The 11,510-nt window shown below is 31.9% G+C and overlaps 3 protein-coding genes across 4 annotated transcripts; all 3 read left to right on the forward strand.

The window, feature by feature from the left end:
• Positions 1 to 1,473: 1,473 nt before the first annotated feature.
• On the forward strand, positions 1,474 to 5,636 carry LOC141678318 (ceramide synthase 1 LOH3-like). Of its 2 annotated transcripts, none has more exons than XM_074484607.1 (7): positions 1,474 to 1,808; positions 2,931 to 3,160; positions 3,316 to 3,471; positions 3,636 to 3,821; positions 4,154 to 4,329; positions 4,953 to 5,023; positions 5,170 to 5,288. In XM_074484607.1, exons 1-6 carry the CDS (start codon positions 1,671 to 1,673, stop codon positions 4,982 to 4,984), a joined length of 918 nt encoding a protein of 305 aa, XP_074340708.1. In that variant the 5' UTR covers positions 1,474 to 1,670; the 3' UTR covers positions 4,985 to 5,023; positions 5,170 to 5,288. The 2 variants fall into 2 exon arrangements, with proteins under 2 accessions (XP_074340708.1, XP_074340707.1); XM_074484606.1 differs by lacking the exon at positions 5,170 to 5,288 and adding an exon at positions 5,292 to 5,636 and having other exon boundaries at positions 1,476 to 1,808.
• A 1,443-nt stretch (positions 5,637 to 7,079) lies between these two features.
• LOC141678901 (uncharacterized) lies at positions 7,080 to 9,055 on the forward strand. The gene is made up of 5 exons (XM_074485324.1): positions 7,080 to 7,579; positions 7,932 to 7,989; positions 8,085 to 8,168; positions 8,255 to 8,396; positions 8,594 to 9,055. The coding sequence occupies exons 1-5, from the start codon at positions 7,216 to 7,218 to the stop codon at positions 8,870 to 8,872; spliced, it is 927 nt and encodes a 308-aa protein (XP_074341425.1). The 5' UTR covers positions 7,080 to 7,215; the 3' UTR covers positions 8,873 to 9,055.
• Positions 9,056 to 9,593: 538 nt separating this feature from the next.
• Positions 9,594 to 11,171, forward strand: LOC141680832 (uncharacterized). Its single transcript, XM_074486943.1, has 2 exons — positions 9,594 to 9,620; positions 10,530 to 11,171. The coding sequence occupies exons 1-2, from the start codon at positions 9,594 to 9,596 to the stop codon at positions 11,169 to 11,171; spliced, it is 669 nt and encodes a 222-aa protein (XP_074343044.1).
• Positions 11,172 to 11,510: the final 339 nt, after the last annotated feature.

Genomic DNA, 11,510 nt, shown 5'->3' on the forward strand with positions numbered 1-11,510 from the left:
AGAATAGGGTATAGTAATTTCTCTATCTTTATTAATCAAATATATTTCAAATTAATCTTTAGATTTAGAGTATAAAAATGAAATTCGTGTATATTCAACCCTGAATAAGTTAAGAAACATGGTTATTTAGTGCATGTTTGGCACAACTACATTTCAGCTTAAACGGGCATTACGTCCATTTTCAATTTTACATGGCTGTTTGGGTAATTAAAAGGAATGATCATTTCTCTACATAAAAGGTCAAAATGAGAAAGTGGAATCTGAGGTACATGTTTTATTTCATATATTCATGAAGCTCTTGGGTCTCGTTTATAACTTAGTTCATATATTACTGTTTATAATTTTCTATTTTTATTTATATTTTGGGGTATATACAAAAATAGCTTTAAATATTTTTGTAAATATTTTTGGCCAAAATTCGATTTAAGACGATCACAAAATTTTAAGATAAGAAATTTGTTTATTCAAAATTTTTAAATGATAGTTTGTTATTTTTAAAATTTTAATTTTGTTTTAACCCGTTTTAATGGTGTAATTTTATTTTAGCCTGAGATCATTATACAATTAAACTAAATCTAATTATATTCAGTTTTATTTTTTTAGCCCGGATTAATAGTATAATTTTATTTTATTCGAGATGAATGGTGTATACTCCCTTCTACCATTTTAGTTGTCACATTTCTTATCAAGAAGTCAAATTGATCCATTTTTTTATCAAAGTTTAAATATTATTCTTATATTATTTAAAAAACTGAAAATTATATATTATATTAGGTTAAATGTACTTTTTAGTTAATAATTTTTTTATTATTTTGTTCAAGTGGTCAAATTTTATTCAATTTGACCACACTCAAGTAAAATATGATAACTAAAAAGGTATAGAGGGAATATTACATAGTTTTATCAGAGTTCATTATCCTTGTTTTTATATTTTTTTCTTTTTTATACTATATTCATCTATTAAAATTATTAATTCATATAATTTTTAATTTACATTTTATTTTGTTTCAAAAAAAATTATAACTTATAAGTTATTATTTACCAAGCACATTATCAACTTATAAATAAATTATAAGTAAAATTATCCAAACACCTAAATAACTTCATATGCACTTTTCAACTTATGATAAGTTATACAAGAAATTGCCCTTCAAAACAAATATTATTTGACCTTAATTTTTTCCAATAATTATAGATATCAAGAAATAAGCTTTTCCGAGTTATTTGAGTCACCTCTAGATGACTTTTATTTTACTCCAAGTATTTCGTAATCTTTTTTATTTTCTTTTGGTTGATATTGACTCTACACAATTTTTAGAAGTGTCTTTAAAGGCAAGAAAAGATTAAAAAAAATTATTTCGAAAGATTTAATAATTATTTCTCCATTTGGCACACACAAGTGGACTCTATTTGTACTTCTACAATAAGTCTTGTTATAACCAAAAGTAACCAACTTTTAATCTTTTTATAAGACCTGAATCTTGATTTCTACTGTTTTTACTGAACACAACATAGATGTGTGTTACTTTTGTCTTAAAAAAGATCTATGTTCTAAATAGATATGGTGGTTGACTTGATCTAATCTTGCTTAGCTCAAACTTATCTCCATATATATTGCTAGCCCATTTGAGTTAGACTATTTTTATAGTATATATAAGTAGATATTTATAATGGGGTTTGTTGATTTGTATGGTTTGGTTGATTGGGAACAAGAATCATATCCTGAGTATCAAGATTTGGCTGTTCTGCCTTTGTTTGCAGTGTTCTTTCCTTCAGTTAGGTTCTTTCTTGACAGATTTGTGTTTGAGGTATGTACTTCTGTTCCCATTTGATGTGTTTGTGTTCTTTTTTTAGTTTAGTTAAGGTTTTGTTGTTTAATGTTTGAATTAGTATGTTTGTAGAATTGTAGTAGATGTTGTAAGTCAGGTTTGGAGTTTTGTTAAATTTGGAATTTTGTTGTTCTTGTAAGTTGTACTTGTGTAAGAGTAGGATGAATGTAAATATGCATATGATATATTGACATTTCTACATGATGCCTTACAAACTAAATTTAGAATAGATTGGTTAATGGTGGTATGGTGCAAATGCAATGGTAGATCATGCCAATGGTACATGATAAAGTGTGATCGGTAACACAAGCGCGTACCTGAATGTCCCTGGATACTAGATAATCAATGATAAGGTTTTGTTGTTGTTTAATGTTTGAATTAGTAGGTTTATAGAATTGTAGTAGTAGATATTGTAAGTCAAATCTTGGGTTTTTGGTAAATTTGGAATTTTTTGCTGTTAGTTGTATATACCTAGATTTACAAACTCAATTTGGAATAGATTATCTATTGGCGGCGTGGTGAAATGGAAGATCTTGGCGATGGTACATGTTAAGTTGTGATCGGTTAGACAAGCAGTGCCCAAACGTTCCTGCATTGTAGATAATTTGTAGTGAACTGTCTGTATGGTCCGAAAATAGACTTTAATGGAGTCAATTTTATAATCATTTGAGTGGCTAAATGCAGAGTCAAGGATACTGAGGTAGTTTAAAATCTAATGAATAGAATAGGTTGGGGAGCTTTGAAAGAAGAGAGTTTTATACTCCATATTCCGGTTAACTGGTTTGCACATTATCAAATCCAGAAGACAGGCTTATCTTTTCCCTGTCCAGAGCGTAAATTATGCTCGTAGAGCACTTCAATTCAAAATATATGTTGGATAAAGGGAGAAATCAAAGTGTAAGTTACTCGTAAATTTAGATCATAGGTCCACTAGGGAGACTTGAGGTTTACAGAGGATTTTTGAATACAGATTTAAGGAATTGTAGAAGTAACAGCATATGGAAAGAAAGCGTGTATATCTCAAATGTAGGGTTTAAACTTGTTTATGTGAGTGGTTGGCTGGTTTCTTTTAAAAAATAAGTGATAGATAAAATGTTGCAGAAAGCGGGAAGATGGTTGATATTTGGAAATGAACATCAAAAGCTAGATCTTGAGACGAATGACAGGAAAAAGAAGATACGGAAGTTCAAGGAATCAGCTTGGAAATGTCTTTATTTTCTTTCGGCGGAGATTCTGGCTCTTTCTGTAACCTATAATGAGCCTTGGTTCACTGACACTACCAAATTTTGGTCAGGCCCTGGAAATCAAGTTTGGCCAGAGCAGAAAACTAAGTAAGATTTTCAATATCCTGTTCACTTTCAAGTTTGGCTACTATAGGCTACTATATTCGACTTGATTAACACACACGCGTGCGCACACACACACAAATATATATATCAAGCATTTTGCCTTCCACAAGTGGAGTCATTTCATTTTGAAAATACAGGTTAAAACTAAAAGGACTATATATGTATGCTGGTGGATTCTATACATACTCTATATTTGCTTTGATATTCTGGGAAACGAGGCGGGCTGATTTTGGGGTATCCATGGGCCACCATTTAGCAACTGCCATTCTCATTATTTCGTCGTACATATTAAGGTATGCTTGTAGACATAATGTTTAAACTCCAAAAGAATGCTAGTTTTATTTAGCTCTAAACATGCTCAAGAAAGCATCATGTGAACAAGTAAACAGATTATAATGTCCCCATTATCTTGGTAGAAATGGAATTAAAATTGATTGCTTTGTGGGTTACATTACAGATTCATTCGAGTGGGCTCTGTTATTCTGGCTCTTCATGATGCTAGTGATGTATTTCTTGAAGTTGGGAAGATGTCCAAATATAGAGGAGCAGAGAAACTTGCCAGCTTTTCATTTATCCTGTTCGTCTTATCATGGATTTTGCTTCGCCTTATTTACTATCCATTTTGGATCCTCAGGAGTACAAGGTGATATTTTCTACTTATTGCTTTGCTTCAGTAAAATTTAATGTGTCAAATTTATTGCTATGAGAAGCTAACATCAGAATGTTATTACTTTAAGTACAAGTGAATGTAACAATAGTAATTCGAAACTTTTGTGATGGTATGAATCTCTACCAGTGTATTAAATTACTTGAGTTTAGGGGTGTTGATAGTTTATCGGGTTTAAGATTTCACACTAGCATATGACTTGGTGATATGTATATATCTTTCTGACCCAATCTTATATTTTCTATCAGCTATTATGTTCAAAAGAATAAGATCGAAATGAACACTGTTGTTTGACCTTCTTGTGGCAGTTATGAACTTCTCAAGGTTTTGGACAAAGAGAAGTACAGAGTTGCCTACTATTACGTTTTCAATACTCTTCTCTTCTCCTTGCTTGTTCTTCATGTATATTGGTGGGTGTTAATGTTTAGAATGCTTGTTAAACAAATCCAAGCAAAAGGCCAACTTAGTGAGGATGTCCGATCTGGTAAGTTTGTGATTTGAGATTTTTTTTCCATGTATATGAGAAGTCCATATATCACGTACATTTAATACCAATACTATTTCTGTGATTCATCAATAGCCTATTGCATTACCTTGTCCTTATCCAATTTCTTCAGCATTTTACCTTGTTCTGTAGGTATTGATCTGTATATTTGATTGCTCATATGGTTTTATATATAAGCTTGCTGGTATAGTAGTTGAAGTTACGGGTAAAATTTTAACTCAAGTAAAAGAAGAATCATTACCGCCCCCCCCCCCCCCTCCTTCCCCTACACAACCACCCCCACCACCCACTATATGCTACTTCGATTAGGAAAGTATCTCTGCTACACATCTAATGTACATGTTTTTTTTGCTAAGTTAATGTACATGTTCCTTTGTAATAATTTTCTTTCCTTAGTAAAAATCTGTGGAGCATCTAATCAACCCCTATGGTAACTGGTATTTGATTGGCCTATCTTTTCTATGCATCCTTTTTCCGTTGGTAATTAGTGCCTTGCATTAGTAAAATCTCTGTTCAGCACCTATTGTGCAATGTGCAGATTCAAGGTTTGGTAATTGTATCAAATTTGGGACATTATTAAATCACATTTCTTTACTGTGCAGATTCTGAAGATGAAATGGAACATGAAGATTGATTACGCCCCTTTATGACTCAGCTCACTATAATTCACAAGGTATTATGAAATATCATACATAGGTAGCCAGATTACTGACATTATACCAATCTGTATGATAATAAAGTGGAAATATTAAATTTAAACTAATCTAGTAATCTACAACAATGGAGATGTCAACTAAGTTGTAGAATTATTTTCTGCAGGGCGTAGATTCTATCAGAAAATTTAGCAAAAAAAAAGTCTATCAGAAATCTTGTTTCCAGATATATTGTTATCCTTATTTTGTTTTGGAAGGAAAATCAATTCTTTCTGTTGCGTTACACAGATATAGAGAATAAGAGAAGCCAAATCTTACACAGTATTTAGTTCCAGTTAAGGCACACAACATTGAAAAGATTTCCCTGGTGCTGAAGGGACATCATGTTAATATAATTTGAGAGAGTGGAGGGAGGGGATCCATCAGAAAGCAAAGGTAGCAGAAAGTTGATTTGTTACTGGAATATGCAGTCCATCTATTGTAACTTTCCTCCAATATAAGGTCGATTGATCACCTGACGAAGCTTGCATATAAAATATTTGTATATTTAAACGAGATGTATATACAAATTGTTCTACCTGCTACTGCCCTCAGCAAATGCGTTGATAATTAAGGATAAGGCATTTTTGATGATTTGAGTTTTCTACTTTGTTAGCGTATTCATTCTTTATGCTTCAAACATTTCTAGTGGTTCCTTCAAGGATATTACAGCGAGTAAAGAGAATGAATAGCAATAGCATTTTTGATGTATAGAGTACGAGAACAAGTTTCTGCCTTTCATATATATTCAAATATGTGTGAATTATTTGGGGAGTAGTCTCTAAAACAGTGAAACTATTACGAGAGGAGAACTTGCAGTCTGTACTATCAGCCTGTTATTAGATACATCAAATGAGTCTACACAGCTCAAGTTCTCATAGAACTATGCATTATTAATTCACTAAATTCATATGCTTCCTAGTTGCAGTGATGAGCCACTTTTATGTCATTTTAGAAACTTTTAGTACTGCTAAACTCTGTGAGTATAAAAATAGTAATAAGATCAAGAAATCAGGGTTGATGAAGAAGAAAAGATGGGATATCTTAATGTGCAGACAACAGGTTTGCCTCAATCTCTGCAAAAAACCATTTTATGAGTGGGATTGAGTTTCTACAATGGCCCCTTTTTTAGTATTATTTATATTAAAAAATATGGAAATTGTTTGTATTTATATAGAATATATAAAGTTCTGGAGTCTATTCTTGCTAAACCTTGAAAGTTTCTTGGTGTATCGTGTGTGTCAGTGTTCTAAAAATTCCCGATTCACCGATTAATTCCCTACAAAATATTCGACCGATTCGATCTTTGAAATCTGATTTATTTTTATGAATATTTTCTTTATTGGAGTATATTTATTTATTTATTAAAATTAAAATACTATATTAATTTAAATATGAATAAGTATAGAAATTATGATATAATAAATATATATTTGTTAATAAATAACTAATATAATGATAATAATATATTAAACATAATTAAATATTATAATACATCCGATATTTACTTCGATTAATCTCCGATTTTCAATTATTCCTAAATCGGTAACTCGACCGATCTTCCCCTATTCCCAATTTTTACAATACTGGTCTGTATAAAATATAATTTTGCCAAGGACCACTGATAATCTGTTAGATATTTAGACAAGATTATCCAAGCAGCCATACATAAGCAAGATTCCAGATGACCCTTTGGCATTGATTATCAAGACATTTGTATATAGAAAGAAGAACACTCAATGATTCATCTGTTGTAGATTCCTACATTATCTTACAAACTATTGGTTATGTGTTAGTTAATATTAACAAGACCCAACCCTTGAATGCCATGCAATTATATTCTCCAACCAAAATGTATTTTCTATTTATAATCTAATGTATACTTTCTCTTCTTAATCATGTATTCTGAACAGTTCATTGAAATACTCTTTGAATATATCAACTGTCACTTTCTCTATAGTATTTCATATTCAGTTTACTAATCAGTTCAGCTTTAAAACCAATAACCTAAGTTCCCAGCAATGAAAGTTGCATTGTACCAACCACCTTTACATTTGTGCAGTTCCAAATCCACATTACAACCTCTATAAATTTCGTATAATTGCATCTTTTACAGGTGAATAATCTAAAACTAGTAATTTTGTCGTATAATCTTCTTAATAAGCACCTAGCAATGTCTAAAGATGTAAGAAGACCTGTCAGGGAGAAGAATAGCTCTTTCAAAGAAAAAGATGATCAGAAGCCAAACTACAACTTGTTATCCAAACACCTGAAAAAAGTGTATCCAGATAGGTTCTATGATGCAAGTACGTCACCTCTATCGTTGTCATCTCTGTCATTGTCTCTGTCTCAGAACTCAAGCAATTCCACAGATTCTTCTTCAACCCTACACCAGAAAATCACTGCTGCAATTCGCCTAATTGCTCCACGTGAAAAAAGAGAGTTTTCAACTGCGGCTAGGTACATGCAAAAGCTAAGCCCAGCTCCCAGGACTAGTGAAGGCTTGAACAGGTGTAACTGGATTACAGCAAATAGTGGTAAGTTTCAGAGTCCATGACCAGATGCATGTAAATCTCAGTATTGTGATTTTGCAGAGACATGCATTTAAGTACAGCTTATACTTTTTTATGTTATCTTCTACCATATGCAAAACAGTTTATATATCCTAAAGACAATAACAGGATCATTACTTTTCTTTTCAAATTCAACCATAGTAACGACGCTTGATATTTCGAGAGAATATTGTTTATATCAGTTTTTAGTTTAGTTTACCTATATAGTTAGACATTTACTTTCAAGACACAACTGAAATTTTAATATACTGAACAAACATATACATACATGTGTTTGTGTCTGAATGCTAATGTAATCCAGTAACTATTTTAACAGATAAACTCTATGTACAATTTCATGATGAGCACTGGGGACTTCCAGTTTATGATGACAAGTACGCTACTAAAACCTGGTGCTTTATTTTTGAGTTTCTCTGCCAAATATCAAGTACTAAGGATAGTTTATTAAAACTGGTAATTTGTGTGACAGTCAGCTGTTTGAACTTCTTGCAATGTGTGGTATGCTTACGGATTTTAATTGGACTGAAATTCTAAAGAGAAAAGAATTATTCAGGTAAAGGTTCCGGCTTTTTAGTAAAGCTACACTTGTGATAATTTTAACTGGACAATTGATTCAAGGTTCCTGGGAAACTAAAACAGAGAAGCTTTCGCTGGATTTGATCCCGCGGCTGTTTCCAAAATGGGAGAGAAAGAGATCAAGGAAATATCCGCCAACAAAGCCATTATGTTAGCAGAAAGCAGAGTAAGATGCATTTTAGACAATGCCAAATGCATACAACAGGCAAGTCTCATCATACTTTTTCAGTACTAAAATGTTTGCGAAGCATCTGTTTCTGAGCTACTAGATTATGTAATTTATTAATAGAGAATGAATAATGAGTACATATATTTATCTATCTCAGCAAATGATCAACTAACTTGCATTATTAATCTACTTCGGTACTTCCTACCATTGAATACTATATTTGACTGATCCAGATTGGTAAGGAGTATGGATCTTTCAGTAGCTATATCTGGGGATACATGGATTACAAACCAGTCATTAACAGATTCAGATATCCGAGAAACATACCTCTGAGGTCACCGAAAGCAGAAGCCATTAGCAAGGACTTACTAAAGAGAGGCTTTCGATTTGTTGGACCTGTGATTGTGTACTCGTTCATGCAAGCTGCAGGGATGACCATTGATCATCTTGTTGATTGCTTTAGGTACACAGATTGCGTGAGTCATGCAGAAAGACCATGGAGACATGTCTAACAGTATATACATGTATCAAAGAGTATATATTACTAACTTTATTGGTAAAGTTGGTAATAATTTATATTTTATGCAATATATATACTGTTTGCATCATATGCTACTATAGGGACCAGGAATTTTGGATTGTGCAGCAGCAAGATAATCAAATGTGCAGCAGCAAGATATTCAAATGTGCAGCAACAAGATCATCAAATATTTCATTTACACCAAGTTACAGCTCTGATGCTACAGGAATAAAGAAGCTTGGATTCTGCAGCAGCTAAATTCATTTATGATAGTTATCTAAAGCAATGAAATCAAACTAATATAGCTAAACTCCTGAAGTACAAGAATTGTTTCTTGAAAAAATTGCTCCCCTAGTTCAGTGATAGGTGGTCTTCAACCATATCTATTTCGGTTCATAGACCTCCGTGAAAATTGCATCTAATTTTAGGAGTTGGTGTAAGATCCATAAATATCTTACCCTCTCAAATCCGACTAATATGTGGTACACTGGAACATATCGAGATTCGGGTTACATCGTTACAACTTACAAGATGAACTTAAAGTCTAATGTAGTTTCCTAACTTCAAGAACATGACACTTGAAAATTTTATGGGCCTAAATTCCACAGCATATTGAATAATATGTTTGGGCTTTAACCTTCTATAAAATACATGGACCTAAATTCCACAGCTTATGGAATAATATGTTTGGGCTTTAAGCTACTATAAATTACATGGGTTCCCCATTTCTAGGAAATAAAGTTAGTGGTTTCAGTTATGACTTATGACTAGTGAGTCATGCTATATTTGTCAATTTTTATCTTAAAATAAAACTTCTCCAACTCTTTGCCTCTTGTTGTTTCAACTTATTCTAAGGGTTTAAAGAACCAAACACTTATCTAAACAAGGTAAAATTATAAGAAGCAACAGAATAAAGACAGGAATACCGAATACACCTTAAACTACTATATTCACAATCTTAATAGCACAACTTAGGAAATATAGGGAAAAAATTAAGACTTATTTTCCCCTTGAATAGGCCATTTAGTTGTCTAATATTTTCTTCAATATATCGAACGATCAAAAATTGAGATGGAAGAGAAACGAACAAGTTATGCCACTAGCCTTTAGAGACACGCCAGCCTATACAACAAGTTGCTCTCATTGCTATCAAAACACATGATAGATAAGGACCCAAGTGTGCAGTAGAATGTAGAGCAACAACTATAATGGGTGCCCCATGCTAGCACAAGATGGAGCATTTAGACCTTTTTTATTTCCAGAGTATTATCTTCTTGGTATTCACCCAGACGCATAAATTTTATATTTTTTTCCAATTTTAAAAACTATATCTAAACTGTTTATATTTATTGGTATTTGCAGAATAAAAACTTATGTGTCAGTAAAACCTCTATAAATTAATATAGTTGGGACCGGAGAATTCTATTAATTTAGAGAGGTATTAATTAATCGATAAATTAATAATTATTAATTTATAGAGAATTTTCGGTAGCAAACAAAATTAACTTTTGATTAAATTTTTATTCACATAAATTTAAATAAAATGAATTGTACAATTTATATTTTATACTTAATTCAATTAATTCAATGTATATGAATTTAGAAAGTCAATGTAATGTACAATATATTAGATTCAAAAATAAATGTAGTGTATAATATATTGTGATGCAGGAATTATAAGAGCTTTCAAGATGCACTATCGCAGGAGATTTTATCGATTTTATCGTGGGTTATTAGAAGGTTATGAGTTAGGACAATCTGATCCAGGAAAGATTAATGTTTTGGATGCTATCAATTATGCAGTCGCGACGTGGACGACAAATGTAAAACAAGAGTCAATAGCAAGGTGCTTTCAACATTGCAAAATTCGTTCCATAGATGAAGTTTCGAGCAATTTAAATGAACATACAACTCCGGAAGAATACATTCATGAACTTGAGGTGATGATTAAGGATCTAAGTTATCGTAATAAAATGGATGTTAATAACTTCTTAGATTATCCGGGTGAAAATGAATCATGTTCCGAGGTCCAGAGTATAGAAGAGATTGCAAACACCATGCTTGAAAATAGTGTTGAAGATGATCTTGAAGACGATACAACACCGTTGGAGCCGGTTACACATAAAGAAGCACTCAACACATCAAAAATGCTTAATAACTTTTTGATGCAACATGAAAGCACCACACCCGAGCTTTTGGATGCAATAAGGAAGATTGGGGATGAGTTTCATGTTGATTTAAATTATATGAAAAAGCAAACTACAATTGAATCATATTTTACAAAGATGTAATAGCTATATTTTTATGAATATAAGGGAATTATTAATTTATAGTTTTATTGGGACCATATTTTTATACAGGGTTTTCAAAAAAATTATTATCTTATTATCTTATCGAAATTGATCATTTTTTGAACTGGCCCAAGTCGGGACCGGACAAAATTATTAATTTAGAGAGATTATTAATTAATCGAGTATTAATTTACAGAGGTTTTACTGTATTACACTGCCAAAATAAAATATACAAAATTATCCTAAAATTAATATCTACTCCCTGTCCTTGGGGTTGAGCATAAATTACCCAAATCGACCGAAACCGCCCAATCCAAACCGACCAAACCGAATTTTACG

This window comes from Apium graveolens, chromosome 8 (genome assembly GCF_009905375.1).
Source record: "Apium graveolens cultivar Ventura chromosome 8, ASM990537v1, whole genome shotgun sequence".
Lineage (NCBI taxonomy): Eukaryota > Viridiplantae > Streptophyta > Magnoliopsida > Apiales > Apiaceae > Apium > Apium graveolens.